Source organism: Lygodium microphyllum, chromosome 17 (assembly GCF_053477565.2).
Source record: "Lygodium microphyllum isolate KBCC chromosome 17, Lygodium_microphyllum_v1.1.10, whole genome shotgun sequence".
Taxonomy (NCBI): Eukaryota; Viridiplantae; Streptophyta; class Polypodiopsida; order Schizaeales; family Lygodiaceae; genus Lygodium; species Lygodium microphyllum.
The window spans coordinates 71,973,688-72,001,113 of NC_141151.1; the positions used below are offsets into that span (position 1 = coordinate 71,973,688).

Below are 27,426 nucleotides of genomic sequence, written 5' to 3' on the forward strand. Positions count from 1 at the left end.
TAAACAATAATTTTTTGTTACTATTGGTATGAAAACTCAATTCTTATCCAATGTATATTCAAAAACACAGAACCAATCGGAGCTTACCTTGTGTCTTACCTCTTGGGCTTGACATTTAAGTTACTCGTAACTATATACAACGCGAATGTACGAATAAACATTTAATGCCACCTTAGAGGATCAAAATGCTAAACAAACTCTCAAGGTGCTAAGAAAATTATGATATACTTGTAGCTACAAACATAGAAATCTGAAGGTGTTATGAAAGTGATGATATATCTGTAGTTACAAACCTTCTAATTATATCATAGTTGAAGATGATATATCTCAACTATTTCTACCTTTATTGAAGAGTTATCTTTGTACATATAGGTTACTCTTGAATTGCAATGTCACCAAAAGGGAGAGTAAAACATTCTAATTATATCAAACCAATGCTACAAAAATTTGTACTTATTTGGGTGAAAATATAACCCTATCCATGTAGGAAATTGTTGAACACTAGTCACGCAACTCATACTTATTTGTGTGCCTTTAAGCCGCAAAACTGACTTAAAGCTAAAACACAATTTAGCAAGATTTCACTAATTTGATAATAACTTTCACATGCATTATTTAAAAGTTATAAGGTTGATCAATTCTGATTAATAAGAATGATACAAGATTTGAATTATCTTATTTCATGCTTTTCATTGATTTAATAAAAGGCATAACAAAGAAAGCCACAAAAGTAGTATTATCCTTTCTCTACAACCCTAGCTTCAAGTGCTTCAAAAAGTTTGACAATTTTTCTTCAATTGGTATATACCTATATGGATGAGTCTCATGCATGTCAAAGTATTTTTAATTAAAATTTTGAGAAGTTCTTATTAAGAAACCTTGAGAAAATTATCAAATTGAACCATATTTTTGTGAAACATCCTGAAGGATGCCCCTTGAAAAATACAATTTCTTAACCAATACGTCTGTATTTTATTTCAACTCCCACCTTGTGTTGACTACAAATCCCTGAAAGGAATTACATTCATAAGATGTACTCAAATAGAAAATTCAAGGTCATACAAAAATAGCCACAATTGTGGTTTTTTGGCTGCAAGAGGAGTGTCAACTTGAGAATCCCATTCTTTTAAGATAATTCCTTTATTTGTAAATTATCGTAATCAAATGTCATTTTTTCCTATTTAATGAAATAAAGAGAAAAAGCAAAAACAATGTATTAAACACATGGATCTTATTCAATTGAAAGGAAACATATCATGGATGTAGCATATGAATTGCCCATAGCTCACAAAATTACTTCAAAGGCAACTATTTGATAAGCATTTTACACCATGTCAACAAACTAGCATTTGAATTGAAACATCCACTAATCACCATAGCATCGTTTCCCTCTGGTTTCTCTATGAACAATATTAAAGTAAGTTTGCATGCAATGTGCATTAGCATTACTCAAAATCTATTGGCCTACACATAAAACATGTCAATCTAATTGGCTTATAGCAAAAGGCAATAAGAACAATGCTTCCAAGTGCATATATGATTATGAGAAAATTGCAAAATGGAAGGAAAGCCATGGAGGGGGTTTTTACTTTTTTTCCACAAGGGAGTGTGAAAGAGAAAGAGGGGGGACAGACACACAAAAGTGAAACTTTTGTTGACATAATTCAACTAAACTATCCAAGTCTACAAGCATGTCCTTACAAGCAATGCTAGCATATTAAATAATGAGGATAAGGAACAAGATACTTTCATTAATGTGGACGGCCATGGAGCTAGGAACACAAGTTTTGGCTCGAAGCTTTCTGTTATGACTTTCCATGTCCAACTTCAAGATCTTTTTCTTGTGGGTTTTGGTGCTTTTTGGGGGTGGGGAAGGAGGGTGGTGTTGTGTTGTGGATGGGGAGAGAGAGAGAGAGAGAGAGAGAGAGAGGAAGGTTTCTACATCAATGATCTTTAGTGAATATAATTCAATTACTCTATCCAAGCCTATAAGCATGTCCTTACAAGCATTGCTAATACATATGACACTAAGGATGAGAAAGAAGATTCAGTCATTGGTGGGGCTCACAAATGGACCTAAGAACACAAGTTTTGTTAGAGCTTTTCATAACGACATTGTGTGTCCAAATTCATAATCATGGTTATGGCACGTTATCACAACTACGAATATTTAACTCTCCCATTAGCAGAGCACATACTAAGGAATCATCTTATGATTCGAACACATTAAATACATCAAGTCAAACAGCAAGTCAAACAGCAGTCATTTAGATTTATGGACTACAGATAATTAACAGCATAGGGCCAAATATAAGCAAGGATTTTACCGGCTCATCCACCCATGCAAGAGCCACTCAACAATCTTTCATGAGAAGCTCTTATATCCACTTTCTATCTTAGCAGCCAGTGCAAGCTCTGTTTCAACCGATGCCATCAGTAGAGAGCCAAGCTTGCCTTAGCCACTTCTAACCCTTGCATGACGTGTGACCTTACAAGTCATCCTCAAAATCGCATTGCACCGCAAACATAATGCTCCAGAATCTTTGTTTTGGGCATATACATGTCATCACGAACACCAGTTCTTTTTGTCAACACACCAATTGAGATCCCAAGATATGCTAGTCTAGTCATTACTGGAAGAAAACTCCCATGACCTGGCAGTGAGATGCTGTTTTGAAGTTGAAATCCCTACTATGCATAGAGTTTCAATCACAATCAATATCTTCTGAATTGATTGATGCTTGAAGAGAGTTGCAGGCTTTAATCTAGACATAGCTCAGGTCCTCTGAACTTGTAGATTCTAAAAGCAATACACTAGCATAGAGCACTGCAATGATGGGTTCCAAATGGCACCAATTTCGTAGTCCTGATTATGCAATAAAAACAAGCTTTTCACTTGAAGAAAGTATGTGGGCTCCAAATAGTCACTTTGAAACTAAGAGCCACACAGAAGAATGTTGAAACTTCATCTTGATGCTCAGACTCTTCAAATCTGTGGTCATCAGAGTGCAATAGGAACACAACCTTACGATTATGAGTCTTAGAAATGTCATCTTAGCCCATTATAAATCATGATGCTGATAAATATCATGAAACACATGCAAAGAAGTTTGCAACCAATATAGTAGACCACATCTCATCATATGATTCAAACATCAAACCTCCACAACCTCTCACTAGATAGCAAGAGATCTCAATTATAGATGCCTACCAAGTAGGCTTCTACCGAGTGAATACATTGAAAAATCCAGAGAAAGATGAGCAACCGCAGCAGAGTAGCACAGCTCAATACATATGAACAATTACAAAATTTCATGCACTTAATAGAAATCCCAATAAAATTTCCTGACTTCAGAGATTTTTCAATGTTTTGCCAGCTCTACTGTACTGCTGACATGAACATTTACTGGATGTGGCCGCCTCTGCTTGACGGCATGCAGTTCTCAAGCCCCAAAACAATGACAGAGAGGTCAACCAAGAAAGCAGCTTCCAATTTAAGGCATAGTAGCTTTTGATTCAGCTCACAGATTCCAGATGAAAAATATGTACCAGTAGCTGCAAAGTCGATGCAGAAGTCATACAAACTACACCACCCCACAACCTGTTGAAACAACAAACAGATGCCTCAACAAGGAGACACTCAAAGAAAACAGATACTATGATCTGTGTTAACAACGGATGTCTTAGTTGCATATACCTTATCAAGTGCTCAACCAGGTAGGGCCTAAGGCATGCAGGTTCTCATGGCAGCTGTTAGAAACATTGACCATGTTTGCAAGGCAGAGACCTTCAAAACCCTCTGTATGCTAGAAAAGCATCAAATGTGCACACACACTGATCATTCCCAAGGAAATCATGTTGTTGGCTTTTGAGAACTTTTCGCCACATAATACTGAGGGGCAAGCTCTGTTAGCCATACTGAATCTATTCTGGTGATGTTGCGTATATAGTGCCTAGTAGTGCACACCAATTCATCAAATATTACACAATCAGGCTTCTTCCCGAATAATACTGAGGACGGATGAATAGATACTATCTGTCCACTAGACATGGCCCTGTCGCAAGCGAAAGAATCACATATTTTACAGCTTCCCATGAGAAAACTTAGAAGGTGAACATATGTAATATAATTTCTCAAGGAAAAACTTCCAATAACATATTTACTTAAGTTGTATTACTGCAAACATGCTTCTGCAAAACACACTTAACATATCATGATACCTGTAAGTACCATCTGGTTGCCGGCATGCCGCATTCAAAAAAAATCCAGCCGTCAGACATCTCCGAAATTGTATCATATCATCTGAACAGGATATGATAGGCAATTTGATCCCAACCATATACCCTTGTATTTGCCTGCAAAGAACACCCTCCAAGTCAGAAACATGAGGTGTCTACTCAAGAAAACTGTGAGTCAGTAATACCTGAAGATGTCTAAAGCCCGCTTGAGAGATCGACCATTAATAAAGTTTTCACGGCACCACCTTTGTATCCTTTTTCGAGATGTCCTGCTATCACCAGAGTTTTCCACCTCCTTCACATATGCTTCAAGAACATTAACCAATGTTATATGATCCCCATCTGAAGTTGTGAATCGTTGTTTCGCTGCGTTAGCCTGTGCAGATAAATCTACATGTGAGAGTCTGATGGGATTTTGCAATGAAGATATGGTACTAGATTCAGTCCAACCTCATTCAACTTCTCCCGGGGCTGATAAAAGACAGACTCCACAGACAGCATAGCAACCAGAGCCAACATCTCAGCAGAGCACTTGAAATCACCAGATGTAATCAAAGCCTTGGCATAAAGAGGTTCAAGAGGAAAGCGTGCCATCTGCAATCCAAGAGGATCAGACAATTGGCCTTGGTCTGTCAAAGCGCCGAGTGTATACAAGAGCTCTAAAGATTTCACAACTGTCATTCTGCACAAGAAATTATAATTTAAAAACCCATTGATAAAATGTCAACGTCAGCAAAGTACAGGAGATCTCATTCACACTTGAATAAAACCATTCGGTAAACAAGCAATGTCCTTTAGCATGGTGCTTGCTCTCAGATTTATCATTTAAAGCATTGAAAAAAAGCCATCTCTAAACTTTGGCAAACAAAAAACGAGTACACTTAATTTTAGACACGCTATGAGCCAAAGTTGGTTTGCAAGCTTAGAGAGTAAACCAAGTGTCAACACTACATTAATATCATAACGAGGAACTTCTGTGGAGAGGATAAAAAGATGCTAGAAGAGCCAACGTTTAGCTCCTCCTACTGCAATGGTCATAAAATTGGACCTGCATTTGAAGCATTCAAAATTAAAAACCATTCTAAAGCTTTGCAAACACCACGAGTCTCTTCCCTTCAAACATGCAATGAACTAAAGTTGCACACACATCTTTGAAGAGGATAAACAAGATGCTACAAGAGCAAAAGTTTAGTTTCTTCTATGATAATACTCATAAAACTGGTGATTCCACAAAGACCAGTGCCTTGCACACCTTACGCATCAGTATGACTTTTACAAACATTAGTGAGTGCTCATTAAAATAAGTGCAAGTCCTGTCTTGGCTATCTGGTAAATGATCTCCCTGGAACCAGCCCTCCCATCCACAGGGGGAAATTGTTTCATTGACACCTCAATACCTAGACATATACATGCCAAATGAGATGCGAGCAAAGCCATCAGCCGGCTCAAGGTCTCTTCTCACCAACTGGAGACAGAGATAGGGAAAGCATCCCGCATCCCTACATATGCAAATGCAAAGCCTGCAGCATAGCCCATTCAATACACTCTACACTATTCACCAGTGACACCTCTATTAGACTAGTCATGTAGTCCCCAGATCAGTAACCCTTGGATCAATTCCTCCTTGAGATTCAAAGGCTTTGCAAATCATTACACCAGTTAGGCAGCATGCAGGGGGAAGACACAGCTCATTAACTTTTCCCAGACAGACCACACACACCCCATAGAAAGAGGATTGACACTTGTAACCAACCTTTTGTATATCAACTGTTACCAAGATGTATTGGCTCAATGATTCAAATTAATTTTCTGCTCATATATCTTGAAAGGTGATCTGTATATTATTTGACTGCTTTAAAAATCCAGCTAAATGTTTATCATTTCATACAAGGGTGGCCAATGGCCAAAATGCTCTATAATTATATTTGGGTCATCTCATCGACAAGATGCCCAAGAGGAATCAAAAGTTTAGTCAGGTGGTCAGATCGACCAAAAAGCCCAAATCACTAAGACTTTTTCACTCGGGTGGTCACATTGACTAGAAGCCTACATTATGAGTGGTTTCAGAAAGTGAAACCAGATGTTCGTGATCAAAGAAACAAACCATTGAATGGTGAACTTGTATAACTTAGCTCACCTGAATCCAAATTTGGCAATTATAAATTTTAAGACCTTCTTGGAAGTTATTCACATGGAATTTTTTTTCACGTCAAAGGCCTCAAAATTTCAAAAGGAAAAACTATCTCAGCAACTATCTCAAATTCCTAACCATTTGAGAGATTTTTTAGAGTAGAAGATTAGAAGCTTTTTTCTCAAGAAAATTCATTGTGGCATCTAGAATAGGATGCTCCTTTTCGAAAGCGACAAGTGTCTCTACACTTGTCATTTTGCTCAATACTGGTCATTATCAAAAACACTTAGTCGTTTGTAGCCTCTACTTTCTACCTTTGACCACCCAAGCCCCACACATATATATTGGAGCTCTCTCTCTCTCTTCATTTCAAACAAGTTGTAACACTGAAATTTCAATCACATGCTTTGTACTCTCCTATCTATCACTCATCCAAGAAGCACTTTCTACTTTGCTTGATCAAGTCCAAGCACTAAAGAAGAAAAATAGCTTATTGCACAAAGTATACAAAAATTAGAGTTTCAAAATCCTAATTTTCAGAATTGCAACAAATCGTGCCATTGTACATGGTTCAAGCACTTCATGGCCATGGTTGTTTCAATAAAATCCTGTAAAGAGGGAGGGGTTGATTCCCCTTTCAACGTGTTGTTCTCTCTCTCTCTCTCTCTCTCTCTCTCTCTCTCTCTCTCTCTCTCTCTCTCAGACAATTGAATTAAGTAGGCAATATTTTTACATCAGACCATTAGGTCAGCTAAGAATACAGAACAAACACAAATCAAGCCGAAAGGCTAACACACAAATATCACACAGAAAGGACACTTGGAGTGGAGCCAACAATATCCAGCCAAGGCGCAACAATATCAAGAAGCAGCAGATCAATTGAAACCATAGAGGAGATCTGCCATAACAGTAAACCACGAATACGGGCCACATGACCATGGATGCGGGAGGCAGAATCAAAAATAAAGGCATTCAGATTACGCCAAATATGCCACAGTGCTGTCTATCGAAGGAAATAGAAAAGGCATGAATAATCTAATTGCAAGGCAGACATAGAAGGCATCCTTCCCATAATCCACAAACGAGCTAAAATCCACTGCTGAGTCGCTTAAGACCACACACAAGAAACAAAACTCCAAATCTATCGAGCAACTGGGCAAGAGACGAAGAGATGACGCAATGTCTCATCGCATGTAGTGCAAAATACACGAGCACGAGAGATCTTGTGAGCATGCAACATACCCCCAGTTGGAAGACCCAATAAGCAACCTCCACATAAACACTTTACCCTGATAAGGAACCTTAGACTTCCAAAGTTGAAGGAATCTTTCCTGCCACTTCTTTTTGTTGTCCCGAATATGCCATATTTTATTGGCCTTTCCAATGACCCATCTCTTGGCCTCGACCATCTGATCATCGATTATCAGGTGGCCTTTTCTCAATATCATCAAGAAGCACAAACATCCAATCATGCCAAGGAGACAATGGCTATACAGCACGCAAAGGATAGAACCTCAAAAGCTTCTCCTGTAAAGATGACCTAATGTCATGATAGCCACGAGGCACTCGAAAGTGCTGACGAATGCGCCGGAAAGAATAAAGACGGGGCTGGCAAAGACTGACACCATCATGGACTATTTGCAGCCCCAAGCGAGCCATCCGATCAAACTTATCTCGCTGCAAGTCTTTATCAGGCCAATCCCACAACCTAGAGGTAGCCAGCACTTCTCCTTGTAGCAAAGTCTCCTCCTTAAGAAGATCACGAGGGTGCCAAACTGCAAAACACAAAATCTCTTGCTAGGATGCAATCAAATGAGAAAGGAGAAAAGACTAGGAGAGCTTTATAGGCCTCGTGGAGTTTAGCACATGCCACCAAGAAACTTGAATAATTGTGCGACCATGCGAGATACCAATCTTTTCAATGAAAATTTTTGCAATATCTGACCAAGGATAACCCTGCATGCATAGTGCCTACAAAAGTGTCCATCTCAAAGTAACCATGTGAAAATTAACATCCAATAAAGCTACTCCCCCCATCCTTTTAGAAGTAGTCACATGTTGCCAAGAAATCCACACATATCCCGAACGATTCCCTTTCTTTTTTCACAACATGAAGCGGATAGGCTGAACCATTTCCAAAAGAGACTTCTTAGTCCAAAGAAGTAAGGGCAAAAAAAACGAGACCATACTGATCATAATGCATTGAGCAACTTTAAGTCTGACACAAAGAGGCCAACCTTGAGATTTCCAATACATGAACCGATCATGTATACGGGATGACATCCAATCAAACAAGGCATGAGGTGCTACATCCACACCAATAGGAAAACCCAAGTGTCGGGTAATATCTTCTTCAGAAGTCACTGCTCCTAGCCAACCCAAAGCCTACAAATCACTTTCCATACAAGAAATCACGATAGATTTCTAAGCATTAATACAAAGCCCCGACACTAAAGCAAAAACAAGATCAAGTTGAAGCATCACAACCTGCTAGCCTGAGGCTTTGGCACAATCAATCCCCAGTTGAACATTCAAAATTTTATGCATTATATTCTGTCCCTTAATGGAACCATATTGACGTGGATGAACCAAAAGTGGGAATACTTTCTGCAATCTATTGGCAATGATTTTTTAAAAGATTTTATACAAAGAACCCATAGTAGAAATGGGTCTCCATTGTTTCAAAGAAGTCGGAGAAGGAACCTTAGGCAACAACCAATCACAGCAATCTTCCAGTATAAAGGCATCCTACCAAAATACCAGACTTGCTGACACAGGTAACTTAATGGGTCCTTAAACTGCTCAACATGGGCTGAAAATAACTCATTAGGAAGCCCATCCCAGCTAGGGCTTTTCCTACATGGTAAATGGGACAGCACATCCTCCACTTTAGCCTCTGAGATATCAGCCTCCATCAAATCAACCCATTCAAGCTTAACCTGATTACTTACCAAGTCACAAATGTATCGACGAGTAGAGTGAACAGCATCAGAAAGAATCTCCAATGGACCCAACAAAGATTTATAATAGTCGATGCACATTTGAATGATGGAGGCAAGTTCAGTAACCATAATACCTTGCTCATCCAACAAACACATATATTTTCCCAAGAGTATTTATGGCGTAAACGAGCAAAGAACTGATGAGAGTGACAATTATTAGCATGCAAAGCTTCCGCTCAAGCTAGCAATTTGTATTTAGCATATTCCTCCTCCTGAAGAGATTGAACTCTAATTTCAACCATTCAATGCATGTAACCAAGTCATCATTAGTATCCCCGACTAATACAGAGACAATGAATGAGCCAACAAAGTTTGGGAATGCTGCAATTCAGCTCAAGAAGAAGAATGCTGAATACCATACTATTAGGACAATGCACATACATTATCCCTAAAAACAGCCCACGCTTCCATACCTCTAGATAGGAGCCTTGAGCTAAAAGAAGCAATCAATTGCTGGATACTTTCCAAGAACTGTTTTTGCAGTAGAACAAATTGATTGAAACGTAGAGACAAACGAGCAAGCAGAGCCTTAAAGGCATGAACTGGTGTATGAGTCAAATCCAAAACCAAGGGATGGTGATCTGACAAGACATATTGTCGCTCCACCCACATATCAATCATTACGAGAAGAAAAGAATCACTCTGACAAATATAGATCCTATCAAGTTTGGCCCAAGTGTTTGGATGCTGAAGAGAACAATAAGTTTATCCAGACTGTGAAGGATGCATCCAAGACCACGTCTTGTTTCAAAGACACAACTGCCAGTACATGTAACCGGCCTGTTCATTGGAAAATGTTCACTGGAAAGGGCAGTAGTGTACAACCAAAATATATAAATGCTTTCACCCAATTCACCGTCGCCCACTTTACCTGAACTTAAAGACACAGAATCAAGAAGAAATACATGAAGCTAGAATGCTCCTGTTGCGACACAGACACCCTATTGGCCCCTAAGTCAGGAGCCCCTTGCGGTATTTCTTTATTTTTAAAAAGAGAGAAAGTACAATGGGCTGTCTTTCACCTATTCTGGGTGAAATTTGGCAGCATAACAATACAATTACTGACCCAAAACAAGTTGACCAAAAGGGGAAACTCTGCCCAAGTCTTAAACTTCTGGTTGGAGTGCAGAATTGACAATTTCAGCCCGCTGTAATTACTGGTTCAGACCTGTTTTGAGACCTGTTTTCAGTACTGTTCTCCATCATCTGTGCCAAGTGCCAAGTGCCCCTTGATTCTGACATCAATTGGGCTCTGAAATAACCTCTGAACAGTCCAAAATCAGTACTGATTTAGTGCTGTTTCAGACACTTGCTTGGTGAGGTTACCACCCTCACCTGTTCCTGCTTGGGGGCAGCAAACAGCTCATTCACCTGGCTCAATATCTCTTTTTGTTGGGCTGCACTAGCCCTATACGAAGGTCTATTTGGTGGGCTACTGCCTGGCACCAAATCTATCGCATGATCCTCAGACCTCTCTGGTGGCAACTGTGAGGGTAATGAGTCGGAAAAACAATCACTGAACTGAGACAAGAAAGCAGACCTGTCTCTATTTAACATAGAGAAATTTGACTCATCATTATCCTTGACATCACGTGCAAAAATCAAGTACGCAGAAAGATGATTCTTTATTACAAATGTAATGGCAAAAGCCGATACAACAGATACAGACTCTCCTTTAAGCTTCACATCAAGCACATGAGTCTTTCCCCTATGTTCCAAAGTCAGTGTCTTGTTAAAGGCATCCAACACACCATGCTTTCTGAACATCCATGGCATTCCCAACAAGACATCACAGCCTTCAAGTGGCATGATATAAAATTCTTCTGCATCAACATAAGACTGTATATGAAGACGCAACTTTTCAAGAATGGGTGCCACAGACTCTGAGTGGCCAGGACATGCCAACCCTGCCTCTGCTGTGTAGCCCATCTCATCTGCTCTGATGCCCAAAGTAGAAGCCAACTCTGGTGAGATAAACTTTGCCTTAGCTCCAGGATCAAAGAAAATGAGTGCATGTTGATCCCTAACTTTACCCCAAGCTCTACAAAGCTCATTAGCATCCGAGTGTGGCTTGTCTCCCATCATATCTGGCACTAAACCTGCTGAAGGTTTAGGCTTCTTTCCTTTCCTGTCCCCTTTATCATCATCAGCTGGTTTCTTATTCTTGTCCGGACAATTAGACGCAATATGACGAGTCTGCTCACAGATAAAGCACTTCCTCTCAACCATTAAAGCCTTTTTCTCTTCAAGAGACTTGCGCACAAAAGGCTTCTTCTGATCCTTTGACTGCTGTCCAAAGAACTTGGCTGGCTTCTTCTTGAACTGCCAAGGTTTACCTGTGCTCTGAGAAATCTGAGAAACCTATTTACCAAATGGCTTCTTTGCTGAAAATTTCTCAGATTTGTCCTGTTTAATGCTGCCCCCAAAACCACTTGACTGTCCCGTAGGATATGCCTGTAACATAGGAACACTAACGGGTGGCATGGAAGTTGCCGGACCACTGATTACAAGGCTTGTAGAGACAATACTTGGTTGCTGATTTTGATAATCAGCCATACCAAAAGTGCCCTGTGGCATACCAAAACTGCCCTGAACACCCTGAAATCCAGGCTGCATGCCTATATTGCCATACATGGGGTTTGGCATAAAACCCTGTGTACCCCCAAACACTGTTCCTGGTACATAAATCTGGTTTCCACGCGCATAACCAGCCATACTCTGAAATACAGATCCACCTTCAAAGTACCCAGGATGTACAGAGGTCGGTGGGAAAACCTGTGGTAAAGCCTGAACATTGTTTCCCTATCCATTTAAACCAACATTTGGCTGCTATAAAGTGGCGAACTGAACTGGCAATGCCTGTGTAACTAGCGTTTCCACCACCTGTTCCTGGACAGTCGGAACCAATCTTGGAGTCTCCATTGACTCCGCAAGCTGCCTTGGTGTTTCCGCTGAATCTGCAGCATACTTACCCTTATCCTGGACCTCTACTGGATCCGAAATCTTTGCAGATTGCCCAACTTGCTGTAAAGGAAGTGAGGGCTGCAAAAATGCCAAAAACCTTGGATTCTGCATCACTTGAGTAAACATACTCACAGCAGCAACTAACTGAGTCTTGAAAATGTCTCCATAGAAGAAGCCGTAAGAACTTGTGGCTCAACCATAACAAGAGGAGTAACAAACTGTGGAGGTCTAGAAGACCCTCCCACCTCATGAGAGACAAGGATCTCCTGTGATGAAGACGCTTCCTCTGTGGTGTCTTCCTTTCTATCAGCCATAATACACAATTGTGTGTCTTACACCCAAACAAACCCTGGCTCACTCTTTAGGGAAAAAGTGATTCGATCCCGGCAATGAAACCATGTAACCGGCCTGCTCACTGGAAAATGTTCACTGGAAAGGGCGGTAGTGTACAACCAAAATATATAAATGCTTTCACCCAATTCACACTCGCCCACTTTACCTGAACTTAAAGACACAGAATCAAGAAGAAATACAGGAAGCTAGAATGCTCCTGTTGCGACACAGACACCCTGTTGGCCCCTAAGTCAGGCGCCCCTTGCGGTATTTCTTTATTTTTAAAAAGAGAGAAAGTACAATGGGCTGTCTTTCACCTATTCTGGGTGAAATTTGGCAGCATAACAATACAATTACTGACCCAAAAAAAGTTGACCAAAAGGGGAAACTCTGCCCAAGTCTTAAACTTTTGATTGGAGTACAGAATCGACCATTTCAGCCCGCTGTAATTACTGGTTCAGACCTGTTTTGAAACCTGTTTTCAGCTCATATTGTTCATTGTACTGTTCTCCATCATCTGTGCCAAGTGCCAAGTGCCCCTTGATTCTGACATCAATTGGGCTCTGAAATAACCTCTGAACAGTCCAAAATCAGTACTGATTTAGTGCTGTTTCATACACTTGCTTGGTGAGGTTACCACCCTCACCTGTTCCTGCTTGGGGGCAGCAAACAACTGCTCCTGTTCCTGGAGAAAGGAGGCTCTTGCCTCATGCAAAAACAGCATATTCCCACACAACTGTACATGAATCAGAAGAAAGGCCCTCGACTGGGGCATAACCATAACTGTCAGGGAGAGAGAGGAAGAGAGTAGGGAACAAGCTCAACCCTCTGTGCATCATAGACAAGGTAGGCAAGCTCTCAATAATCTCCATCAGCAACTGTCCATCCTTTTTAAATGAGCCTCCCCCAAAAGCCCAAGAAACTGCACGCCAGACCCTCTTTAAAGAGGAAAGTGCACAAATTTGTGCCAAATGGCAGCAATGGAAGGTGTTTCCCGTTCTAGCCTTCCGGTCTAAAATTCTCCATCATCTGTTCAAAATTTGACCTCGGCACAAACTAGAGGATTAATCCTCGTGCAAAAACGAAGATAATGACGCGAACAGATTCTGTGGTCCAAAAATAGTAACTCCCTAAATTTTAGGAGTTGCTTCCATTGCATCCCCACTAGTCTTCTGACCATCTTTGCAGACTATGGCTACATCCAAATTTGTAATGTAGCTCAACTGAAAGTGAATTTCCACTGATGACCCCACATGGACTAATCTCTTGGAGATTTGTCCATCTTCACTTTGAACTAGTCTCTTCCAGGCTAGTTCTTCAGCACACTTGTCCATATACACTTTCACAAGTCTCTTCCAGGCTTGTCAATCTACAATACCATCAGTCTCTTCCAAACTTGTACTGGACCTTAACTGTCCAGTCTTGACTCACTAGACATTCCTGTCCGTTTCACGTACTGGCCATGCAACTCAGGCATTTAGATTTCAAGAGGGATCCTTCCAAAAAGAAAAACCAAATAAAGTATGTAATAAAGAAATCAGCAAAAAGGTAATAGTTGTCACAGTCTTGTGACAGTACATCCCTCGTATATGATTTTCAGTATCGAGAAATTTGCCCTGAGCATCCTGAGAAACCAAGCATGGTTGCAAGGAAGATCTAACAGCCAACATAACTTCCAATTTATAAGGAACTTGACTCCTAAAAAACACTGTATAATCCTTGTATACATGAGAAGAACTTGCCAAAGCATGTTGTTTGTGCTCCACAGCACAAAAAGCATTCCAATTACCAAGTAACAATTTTCCACAATTGATACTGTTTATTGCCCTACCTTTAACATTCCATAAAGCGAGTCTCATGATAAACCACAAGAGAGAAAACTATTGAATTGTTGTGACAGAGAGCACAAGGATCGAGACACGCAATACTTTCTCACAACGGAGAGATAGAGAGAGAGTGCAAAGTAGAGAGGAGAGTAAGCACGACGTTCTTGGGTACAATGACGAGTGTACCTCTTTAGGTTTTTAGATAGATATATATATGAAAGTACAAATGTGCCAAGGGTGTGTTCACCCCCATGCACATATAAAAGGCACGATGGCCATTTATTCCCAACAACCTCCCATCTAAAGGCAATGTGCCTTAAGAGAAGAAAAGAATCAACTAAGTCTAGGTATGTACCAAGCTAAAATACATATATCTATCCAAATCCCATCATCTGTTGGCAATGAGCAAACAGCTCTGCTGGAAGACCCTTCGTGAGAAGATCTGCAAGATTATCATTTGTATACACTTTGATAAGCTCAATGCTCTTGCTGTCAAGTACATCTGTAATGAAGTGGTACTTCACCTGTATATGCTTCGTCTTTGCATAAAAGATGGGATTCCGTGCTAGCATAATAGCACTCTGACTGTCACAATAGAGAACAGGTAACTTTGTAATTTCAAGCTTCCCCACCAAACGTGAAAGCCATAAAGCCTCCTTGCATGCCTCAGTGGCAGCCACATACTCTACCTCTGTAGTAGACAATGCAACACACTTTTGTAGCCTGGAGATCCAAGAGACTGCTCCTCCTGTGAAGATAAACACATACCCAAAAGTGGACTTTCTGCAATCCGCATGTCCAACATAGTCTACATCCGTAAAGCCAACGACAGATGCCTTCTGCTTTCCAAAGCAGACACACAAATCCTTTGTGCCTTTTAGGTATCTCATAATACCTTTCACTACTTTCCAATGCTTTTTACCAGGATTTGCAATGTATCTGCTAACCACTCCCACTGCAAAGGCAATGTCAGGACATGTAGCAACCGTAGCATACATCAAATTGTCAACAGTTGAAGCATATGGTATCTTGGACATTTCAACCTTCTTATCATCAGATGTAGGCCTGTCCTCTGCACTGAGTTTCACATATAGAGGCAATGGAACTCCAATTGTTTTCCCCCCTCCATATTGAAACGTTGTAAAAACTTGGAGATATACTCCTACTGAGATAGACAGAGTAATCCTTTTGACATGTCTCTGAGTATTCGCATGCCAAGAATGTGATTTGCATCACCAAGATCCTTCATGTCAAAGCTGCCATAAAGACTTTGCTTCAGTGAATCCAAGGCATGAGTATCCCTGCCAACAATCAGCATATCATCAACATACAAAACCGAGATAATCAGGTTGCCATTTGCTACCTTCTTGGTGTACAAGCAGTGATCCACTTGACTTCTATGAAAACCTTGAGACTACATAAATGTATCAAACTTATGATACAATTCTCTTGGTCCTTGTTTCAGCCCATACAAACTCTTTTTGAATTTGCATACCATCTTCTCTTTCCCTTTTTCCATAAACCCTTCAAGCTGCTGCATATATATGTCTTCATGTAGATCACCATGTAAGAATGAAGTCTTTACACCATTTGTATGAGCTCCATATCTTCAGTTGCAACCAAGCCTAAAATGGTTCTCAATGTAGTCATCTTGACTACAGGAGAGAATATCTCATCAAAATCAACTCCATGTTCCTGCTTGTATCCCTTTGCAACCAATCTTGCTTTGTACTTTGACGAGGAACCAAAAGTGACCTTCATCTTGTAAACCCATTTACATGGAAGGGTTTTCTGCCCTTTAGGCAACTGCACCAAGTCCCAAGTGCCATTTTCCTCAAGAGATTCCATCTTTGATAGCATGGCTTTATACCATTTCTTGCTGTCATGTCTGTCCATTACTTCCTTCAAACAAGATGATTCACCAAAGTCTGTCAACATGACATAATCAGCCACATTGTTTGCACCATGAACAAATCTATCAGGTTGTCTAGTAGCCCTAGACGATCTCCTAACCCAATGATCATTGTTTGCTGGCTGTTCCTGCAAATTTCCATTTTCAGCTTGCTGTCCTAGCATTTCAGCTTGCAAATCAGCATTAACAACTTGTTGTCCTGGCTGTTCGAGCACATCCAATGACTCATTATTATGGGCAATAGCTAGCTGATCATTTCCAGCATTATTTTCTGCATTTGCAGGTTCATTTACAGCAAGTATTTGCTGCTGTACAGTGGGAATATTTTGTTGTCCAAAAGGTATTTCTTCCCGGAACACAACCCTACGGACCACCTCAGTTTTTTCGGGTCGTTTATGCATGCCATCTTCCCAAAAGATAACATCATTGCTATGTACTACTTTCCTTTCCTCAAGATCCCATAATCTATACCCCATTTCTCCTTCAGCACCATATCCTAGGAAAATACATTTACAGAACTTTGGCTCAAGTTTACTGCATTTTTCTTTACGTATGTGCACAAATGCTTCGCAGCCAAACACTTTCAAGTGTGCATACGAAGGTGGCTTACCCGACCACACTTCTTGGGAGACTCATGTATCCCAACCGGCCATGCCGCAAAGAAACACTTGGCTGCTCGGTCACGGCAACAACATGATCACTCCCACTAGATACATGGAGAGGATACAAAGTCTCACTTTTACAACCTCTTGCAATCACTCTAAATCCCTTACAGATCTTCCGTTTCCCATATCTAAGGTGATATGAAATCCATCGTCATCTAGCTGCCTTGTGCTAATCAAGCTCTTCTTGAGCTGAGGCACATGTCGTACATGCTAAAGTGTGAAGACAGAACCATGCTGAAAACGCAACTGCACACTGCCAATACCTGCAATGTCACATGCAAGTAAAGCATGTATACTAAAGTGTGAAGAGACAAAGAGTACATCATTGCCACTGTCACTATCATGAATGACTACATTCACCTCTTCAATTTTGACACTGCTCTTCTTAGGATGACTCTCTTCCTTGCTATCATCTATCTTCTTGCCCTTTCCTTTCTCTTTCTTCCATTTGTAGCAGTCACGTTTAAAGTGGCCCTTCTTACCACAATGATGGCATTCAACATCCTTACCATGTGATTTACTGCGTCCCTTGCTATTAGATTTGCCTTTCTACTGTGATCTGCCCCTAGTATGCAAAGCACTGGAATACTTACTAGATGCATTGTTCTGCCCATTCATTTCTTCCATGAGTAGAGCACTCTCTACATCAGCATACAAAAGGATCGCATTAGAATTGCTCATAGCAGTCCTGAATGTATCCCAACTCTTTGGTAGAGTGCCAAGCAAGAACGTAGCCTTAAATTCCTCATCAATCATGAACTTCAAGGGAACCAGCTGGCTGAAAATGGAGTTAAACTCACTCAAGTGAGTAGACATTGCTGTACCCTCTTTCATACGCAAATCCATAAGCTTTTTCAGCCAATAAACTTTGCTTGTGGCACTCTTCTGTGCATACAATTCTTCCAGTCGAGTCCAAATAGCATAGGCAGAGTCCCTGTTAAATAGCAACGCATCAGAAATCGATAGCTCAATGGTTGAGCGTGCAAGCTCATCTAACTCATCCCAATCTTCCTGTTCCATATCTGCAGGCTTTGCCCCTTTGGTCTTAATCCGCTTTGCCTGCTTCTTCTGCAACAAGATATTATAGCACTGTTTTTGCCAGACTGCAAAGTTATGTGCTCCTTCAAGCTTCTTAATGTGCATGAGACTACTACTATCACTGGTGCCAGCCATGATTTTCAGCCCGAATGTGACCAAAAAATTCAGCAAATGCAGGCCCAAACTGTTACACAAGTGACCAAGGTACAAGAAAGTACCAACCAGTAATAAATGACCACGTAAAAGCAGAAATTTCAGACCTGCAAATAAATTTTCAGAAGCACCAAACCTTGTGCTACAGCACTCCACAACTGATTACAGCTGTTCCAAGAACAAATACATCACATCACATGAGAAGTCCCAAATTTTAGCTGCAATTTCTGTTGTACATGCACCCATGGGCACAAAATTTGACACGCACGGTCAAAAGCCCCAAAATTTTTGTGCTCAAAGCATCAGCTATACATCTGCACTGTCTCTGACATGCATAGAACAGGCCAATTTTGCCAAAATAGAGCAATCTCAGTAAAACCGCCAAATTTTTCCAAGTGCTAGGTATCCAAATTGCACGGAATTAAACCCACATGTAGATAAAATGACCAAATGGCACACAAATTTTGCCCAAACAGCAAAATCCCCAAATTGCACGGGGTCCAATGTGCATCAATGTCGAGAAATTGAGTAAATTTCAGCCTAATTTTTGCATGTACATGAAAAGCCCCAAATGTTGGAGGCAAAATGTCACAAATTCTTGCAATTTCTGAGACAAATGGTCTTGTTCTGCATCACAATCCCCAAATCCAGGAAAAGCCCCAAATTTCTGATAAGCAAGATTGCACACCTTGCTTATGCACGCGAACACTCAGTAGTGGAAGAGGAAAAATTGCAAGAAATTTAAAAAAAAATAACAAAAAAATCAAGCTTATCAAAAAACGTTGACCGAGCGTGATCTCTGCCTGGGCTGAATTGTGACCCGTCACCCGCTGAACCTGCGCCACTTGCACACATGCCACCCGCCTGGTCGTCGCCTAGTTGTATGCTGTCGCCTGATCTATCACGTGGCCTCTATGGACTGGTCGCCAGTTGACTAGTCGTCGCCCTGGAACGTGTCGTCTACAGCCCGTCAGTCGCGTGATGTCTGTCCCGTCTAATGCCTGCAGGCCGTCGACTTGGCCTTCATTAGTCCTGTTGCCCACGATGCCTGCAGCCTAGTTGCGTGTTGCCTCGGCCTGCAGCTTCCTAGTCGTTGCAACTGTTCATCAGGCCCAGTTGCCTACAACAAGGTAACATGAGCTTGGTCCTCGCCTGCACTTCAACCCACCAACTGTCTACTTGGCAATCACCTGCTTACCCAGCTCACTCCTTGAGAAGCGTGCACTCCTTTCCCACTCTAATGCCATTTTGTTGTGACAAAGAGCGCGAGAATCGAGACACGCAATGCTTTCTCACAGCAGAGAGACAGAGACACAGAGAGAGAGTGCAAAGTAGAGAGGAGAGTGAGCACGACATTCTTGGGTACAATGACAAGTGTACCTCTTTAGGTTTTTAGATAGATAGATATATATATATATATATATATATATATATATATATATATATATATATATATATATATATATATATATATATATATGTGAAAGTATAAATGTGCTAAGGATGTGTTCACACCCATGCACATATAAAAGGCACGATAGCCCTTTATTCCCAACATGAATCACCACTTTCCCTTTCCCTTTAGTATCCATAGCTTTAGCAACCTCAGATCTCTCCATCTCACTGCGGATCACATCTACAACATCTTCCCTCGACAAACTAACAATCGAAGCACGAGAAGGGAACTGCTATTGTTGAGAACAAAAAACATTCTGAGGAGGCAAAAGCCTTTCACGTGCGACAAAGCGCGACGCAGAATCAGAAGCACTTTTATCATCCACATGACCTGCATGCATACTCAAAGATTGAGGTTTCGTGTAAAAACCCCTACGTCTGTGTTGAAAAGTCTGAGTAATAGGATGAGGAGATGGGTGAGTAGGAGTCGAACAAAAATCCTATCTAGCATTACATCTAACCACAGTGACCCAGGAATCATCTTGAGGAGGCAGATTTCAACCAACCGAATGCGATACATACTCAATACCAACTTGGGAAACGTCCTTGTTTTCATCATCATGTCTATGCAAGGCAAGAGCCACAGCAACAGCATCTTGCTACTAAGTCATTGACTAGGGATCATGCTCTTGCATATCCATATCAGGGCCCAAAAAACACTACAATATCTCACAGCCTCTTATCACATTTGGAAATAAAATGGCCCAATTGGCCACATCGAAAGAAGTGTCCAGCAAATGTGCCCCATTTAAGCTCAAAAACTAATGTCTATAACCCAAGGACCTCAAAGCGAGTTTTGGTTGGCTAAGGTTTCCCTGTGTCCCAAAGCATACAAGCCCTAATCCTATTGTGGAAGGCCAAACAGGGCTCCACTAACACCTCACCAAGGGATCTCAAAACCAAAGGAAGGAGTCGCCAAAGATATGCAGGAAAATTAACCACCTCCACCCATATTGGGCATGACTGACTAAGCACCTCTTGAAACTCAGCCATAGGTCTCCATTGGACCATATGTACTAGTTGACCATCCATGAACAAAGGAATATATTGCATAATGTGAGCAAGCACATCCAGAGTACAAAAAAGAACCTCAAAAAACCCCCTAGGTCCATCATAAATCTCTTCCACCAGAGGGGTATGCACTTGTCCTAAAACATCGTCATGACACGCATCACCACTCACAAGCATGGACTACAACCAAGTGCAAATCCTAGAAATCAAAGGAATCCTTTCTATAAAATAAAGGATGGCTGCTCTCTCATGAAAGACAGCAATCTACTATAAAACAAGATCTATTCAGACACATCAATCTAAGCAAGAAACACAGACATCTTGCTGAGGCGAATTTCAATCACCCAAAGCCGACTCATCAACCGTCACCTTACGGTGTTTTGCCATCTCATCCCCTTCCATCAATTGCCCAAAATCCTCAGCCAAAGAGTCAACATCCGACTCCACCGATTCTTTCTCATCCCCATGCCCAATATATTGGTCAAGTGGTGTGAGTCCAACACAACAAGAGAAGTTTATGAAGCAAGTGAATGAGCTCTTCAAGAAGGGTCTAATAAGACCTAATTCCTCACCTTTTTACTCTTTACTCCTCTTACTACACAATAAAGATGAACCTTGGCACATGTGTGTAGACTATAGGGCTCTCACCAAAATTACAATTCAGAATAGGTTTCCCGTTCAAAAAATTGAAGATATCTTGTATAGGTTGGATGGATCCAAAATATTCAGCCAGATTGACTTTAAAGACCGACTATCATCAGATAAGGATTGCTCCTCAAGATGTGTGTAAGTCACCATTCAAGACAACTTTTGGTTTGTATGAGCTTTTTATGCTACCATTTGGTCTCAAAAATGCTCCTAGAACCTTTAATAGAATTCTGGAAATAAGCTTTGAAGCATAGAGGAAGTTTACTTGTACTTTCTTTGATGATATTTTGCTTCATTCAAAGATGAAAAAGGACATAAGCAACACTTAAATAGTATTTCAAAAACTCCGAAAATACAAACTTTATGTGAGTGGAAAAAAGAGTGAATTTTTCCTAGAAGAGATTTACTACTTGGGTCACATTGTATACAAAGTATTAAGAGTGTGGCGAATGCAAAAGTATATGATCGAACTGAAAGAAAATGTACATGAAGAGAAGAGGGAGAGAGAAAAAGACAATAGAACATAGAATTCTGCAATGTATGAACGACAATATGATGGAAGACAAATATGTACAACAGCTTGTCAAATATATCTCCACGAAATGATCTATCTCCACCTGAAAACAAGAAGTAAAAATGACCAAGGAGGGACAGGGCATGAATAGCCCAAAATAAGGTATAAAAAATAATAAGTCAGCTAGCAAAAATTATTCAGCCAGCCTGAAAACTGCAGATTCTGCCATAAATGCAACAAAAATGTTGTGGGCTGCCACATGGCACCAACCCGGGGTGGGTCTATACTAGAGTATCAAATGTACAACAGTACACTACTTATGCCAATCCAAGGGATGACTGAATCTCTAACAACCCCCTCTCAAATACTAAAGGCATAAGTCTAAAGGATCTGGAGTGTTGTTGAAGAACAGCCTAAGAAAGAGCCTTCGTAAACAAATCTACCAAGTTATCCTCTATCTTGCAATACACTACATCAATAGTCTCATCCAAAATCTTCTCCCAAATAAAATGGTACTATATCTTAACGTGCTTCAACCTAGCATGGAATATGGGATTCTCATCGTCACAATGAACTGTACTAGGACCAGTCTACAAATAGCCAAGCTCTCCTAACAACCTCCAAGGCCACACTATCTCACATGTGGTAAAAAATGCCAATCAATACTCTTCCTTTGTAGTAGATGATAGGATAATTGTGGGCTGCTTTTTACTACTCCAAGAGATAGCACCTACACCCAAAGAGAAGCAATATCGTGTTGTTGACCGCTTATGGTCAACATCTCCATCCCAATTCGAATCCATCTAGCCTTGTAGAACAAAGGCTGAATCTTTGGATAATAAATATCTGGGTCAAGGGTCCCCCTCAAGAACTACAAAATCCTCATGGCTACCTTTTGATGAATCAGCTTGGATTCACTCATGAGCCCACAAGAAAATCTACAAGAAAACACAAATCAATCCAAGTATTTAGAAGCAATATCAACGATCTAATCAACTGCCTGTAGTAGCAGGTGCCATCTACCACCAATGAATTTGTATGAGTCGTAGCCTTCCACTTCAGATCCATGGAAGTAGAAATAGTTCTACATCCCTCAATCTCAAAGAAACTCAAAAGCTCTTGCATATACTAGTGTTCAGGAGATAAAAATCCCCCTTGGAGTCTACCAAATCTCATGATCTAGAAGTGGAGAAGACCCATATCCATCATCTCAAACATCTCATGTAGTGCCTCCATTGTATGCTTGACCTTTTGGGCATAGTCACCTTTCAAAATGAGATCATCCACATAAAACACGAATAACGAGTGCCCTCCGGCTAAGGTGCAAACATACAATTGGGAATCAACAAAGCAAAGGAATGTGGATATCCTAACTTTCTTGGGAGAAACGTGTCTATCTTCTCGTTCCAAGTTCGTGAAGCTTGCTTGAGGCCATAAAAGGGTTTTCTTCAACCTGTAAACTTTGTCATTGAATGAGGAAAAGCTAGGAGGCTGCTCAACATAGATCTTCTCCTTCAAATTTTCATTAGGAAGGAAGACTTCACATCAAACTAGTCAACCGGCCATCTCCTATGGCTAGCTAAGGCAAGAACGGCCCTAATGGTAGCCATCCAAGCTATGGGTACAAAGGTATCATGGAAATCTTCTCCTCGCCACTGCACCAATCCCTTAGTAACAAGTCATGCCTTGTGCTTAAGATCGCCACGGACCATCTTACGACTACCATTCCTCAAGAACCCCCTCAATGCTACATCATGAAATGTATCACGTACCCAACAACAAGCAGAACAATACTTCCCTCACCTCTTTGCCTCTGACAAAGTCTCAGAAATATCCACCAATGCCAACTCAGCAAGTGTATTCAATGCTAAAGCAAACTCCTCCTCCACGGATAGTGAAGCCTCAAGAGGCCTAGACTCCAAAGGCATTGGCCCAAGTGCTCTATTGTCACCCGGATCTCCAAGTACCGGATGGTCAACACCCCCTCTATAGAACTGAAAACTACATGAACTAAACATCTCAATTCATATCTCTCATGAAACAGCATCATAAAGTTTATATCCTTGGGACTGCGAGCTATAATCCACGAACACATGTCTTTTGGAAGGCACCTTAGACTTATCCCTCTGTTTCTTCGAGATGTCAACATTGGCATCACATTCGAACACCTTGAAATATGACACATCGAGCTTTTTGACCAAAATAAGTCTCCAAAGATGTCATACCAACCATGGCCAATGTAGGTGAGTGATTGAGGATGTGGATAGTGATGGCCACTACTTCGGCCCATAGACATTGAGGTGTCTATCGATGCTCCATCAGTCCATGCCATCTCAATCACACTACAATTCTCCCACTCCAAGATGTCATTATCCTAAGGTGTATTCATGTTAGTAAACTCTTAGTGAATACCAAAATTTGCACAAAACCTAGCTAGCTCCTTGGAGACAAACTCCCCTCTTTTGCTGAAACGTAGAGTCTTCGGTTTTCAATCAATCCTTAAAATGTAAGAATGCTTCTGACTTCAATTCCAAGAAGTATGCCCATATTTTCCTCCTAGAATCATCAACAATTAGCATAAAGTATAGACTCCACTTAAGAAAATCCACCTATATCGGTTCACATAAGTCTGTTGAAACGCGCTTCAATGGCTCTTTTGCCCTACACAAAGCCTTGCTGGAAATCGTATCTCTATGTTGCTTGCCACAAATGCAAGACACATGGCAGGTGGCTCACCCCAATCTCTAGCAATCCACGTAGAAGATGACCACAAGTTGCTTTCCTAAGGTACTCATAATTGAGGTAGCCGAACCAAGCATGCCATAGCTTGATCTAAGTCTGTGAAGAGAGAAATAAAGAAGTACATGCTAAGAAAGTCTACATCTTATAGACTCCATTCTCCTCATGGTCTCCACAAAGAACCTATTGAGAATCTCCATCAAGAACTCAGACAGAGTCCTTATCAAACTTGACCATAAGGCCAAGAGCACAAATCTTGCTCACTAAAAGAAAATGATATCCCAAACCTAGCACATAGAGAGCTGATGATACGTGAGCACCATCTTGCCCATCCAAAATCAACTACATATCACCTTTGTCTTTAATAGCAATTAAAGAGGTATCACCAATGAGAATTTGCCGTCCCAACATGCTGGGAATAAAGGGCCACTATGCCTTTTATATGTGCTCGAGTGTGAACACACCCTTAGCACTTGTACTTTAGTCCTTTACATATAACTATCAAAAACCTAAAGAGAGTGATACATCTATTCGTACCCACACATCGTACATCACTCTCTACTACTGCTGCTCACTCTCTACTATTGCTGCTCCCCACCTCTCTCTCTCTCTCTCTCTCTCTCTCTCTCTCTCTCTCTCTCTGTGGAAAAAATAGTAAGGTATGCCATTTGGAGGTTAAAGAATGGGAGCACATAATCAAGATGGCCTTGTGGCATAACATTTTGCACATGCATGTTATGCATTGGCCCCTATCTTGTCAAATATCTTCAATAGAGTTGTATGTGAGGGGATTCCAGCAAGTTGGTGTGACCAAACAATACTGTCAGTTTTAAGAGTGGAGATCCATTGGTCACTAACAACTACTGCACTTTTATGATTAGCCATATGCTAGCAAAGATATATGCCTCTATTGTGGAGCATGACTTGAGTTGGTGGGCTGAAACAAAGGGGATGCGGTCTGCAAGACAAGCTAGCTTCCGCCAAGGATACAATACATTAGACCATATATTCACACTGAGGGCCTTGATTGAGGAGGGGCGATCACAAAGGCAAAAAATCTATTGTTCTTCTATGGATTTCCGCAAAGCTTTTGATACGATACCACATGCAAGACTCATGCAGAGGTTGCGAACCATTGGGGTCCTAGAGGATATGCAATGGCGTATTTATACATTGTATGAGACTGTGACGAGTAGAGTACGAGTACATGGAGGCACAACAAACTCCATGTCTAGCACAATGTTGGGAATAAAGGCTCACCGTGCCTTTTACGGTGTTCGGGTGTGAACGCATCCTTACACTTGTACTTTATATATATATTCAAAATCTAAAATGGTACTTCTTGTCATTGTACCAAACACTTCATTTGTCGTGCTCACACTCTTCTTCTACTCACTCTTCCTACTCTGAACTCTACACTCAGTCTGACCTACATTCTGTCTCAATCCTTGCACAACGACATCACACGGTTGGTGTAAGGCAAGGTTGTCTGCTCTCTTCTTTGTTGTTTGGATTGTACATTGACAAGATTTCGGATGGTTGTCTCCTCTCTTCTTTCCCATGATGGTTTCATAGTGAGGCCAAGATATATGGATGCTCAACTTTCTCACGGGCTTTGAGTTGCTATTGGATAGATTCGCACCTCATCAAATGATTGAGACAGGTCCATGGAGCCATGTTGCAGCAAATGAAGAAGAGCAGTGTGAAGATAGAGAAGGTCGATGTAGTCAATCATGAGAGTGACAGTGGCAATGATGTAATCTTTGCTTCTCTTTTTAGTGCACAGTCATTGATTGTAGATTATGATGATGACATGCACCTGGATTCTTGATTTAGGTGCCTCATTCCATGTAATAGCACACCATGAGTGGCTCTCCAAATACAATGGTGGTAGACATGGTGTTGTCCACTTGGGGGACAATTATGCATATGACATTGCAGCGATTGGCCGTGTGCATTTAGCATTTCAGCATGGTTCAGTGTTCACTTTGCATAATCTGAGGCATGTACCCCAACTCAAGAAAAGCTTAATAAGCACAGGGCAACTAAATGATAAAGGCTATCGTACCACTTTTGGAGATAGCAAATGGAAAATATGTAAGGGCTCTAGAATTGTTGCTAACCGAGAGACGAACTGTGTCTTTGTGGCGCAGCCAATTGGGACACGTGAGTCAAAACTAAAATAAAAGCACTTTCTCACTTGGGTTATTTGCCATGTTTGAGGTATGCTAATTTTGACCATTATGATTATTGTATTCCTGGCAAGCATACTCAAACATCACATAAAAAGTCTCTTTCACTAAAATCTTTACCCTTAAGAGTTGTATATTGCCAGGGTTATCTCTAGGGGAAAAGAAATATTTTCTCATTTTTGTTAATGATGCCACACACAAAGTATGGGTTTATTCAGTCCGTCATAAAGACAAGGTTTTGGATAAGTAAAAATTCCTGGCACTTGCTGAAAATATAATCGACAAGACATTAAAGTGTCTTCACTTTGACAATGGTGGGGCATATGTGTCTAAAGCCTTTCAAGCCTTTTGTGACAGCAAAAGGATAAATAGGGAACTCACTACCCCTTATAATCTACCCCAAAATGGTGTCGCAGAGTGTATGAATAGAACTATTCAAGAGAAGGTCAATATCATGCTGTCTCATGCTGCATTACCTTATGGATTTTAGATAGAGGTTGTTATGACAACCATACACTTGATAAATTGGTCACCAAACAGGTCTTTGGAAAGGAGAGTTCCTCAAGAGGTGTGGTCGGGTAAGGCACCCCCGTATATGTACTTG

At 40.9% G+C, this 27,426-nt stretch overlaps 1 protein-coding gene across 2 annotated transcripts in view; it reads right to left on the reverse strand.

Annotated features, from left to right (window-relative positions):
* Window positions 1–3,020: 3,020 nt before the first annotated feature.
* Window positions 3,021–27,426, reverse strand: part of LOC148022030 (RNA helicase family protein) — a 74,091-nt gene continuing 49,685 nt past the window's right edge. For both annotated transcript variants that reach the window (XM_087697633.1, XM_087697632.1), the window contains 5 exons: window positions 4,690–4,921; window positions 4,425–4,615; window positions 4,222–4,356; window positions 3,698–4,055; window positions 3,021–3,601 (listed from right to left, as the gene is read on the reverse strand). In XM_087697633.1, the coding sequence (XP_087553759.1) occupies window positions 3,854–4,055; window positions 4,222–4,356; window positions 4,425–4,615; window positions 4,690–4,921 (760 nt within the window). In that variant the 3' untranslated portion in view covers window positions 3,021–3,601; window positions 3,698–3,853. The remainder of the gene's footprint in view (window positions 3,602–3,697; window positions 4,056–4,221; window positions 4,357–4,424; window positions 4,616–4,689; window positions 4,922–27,426) is intronic.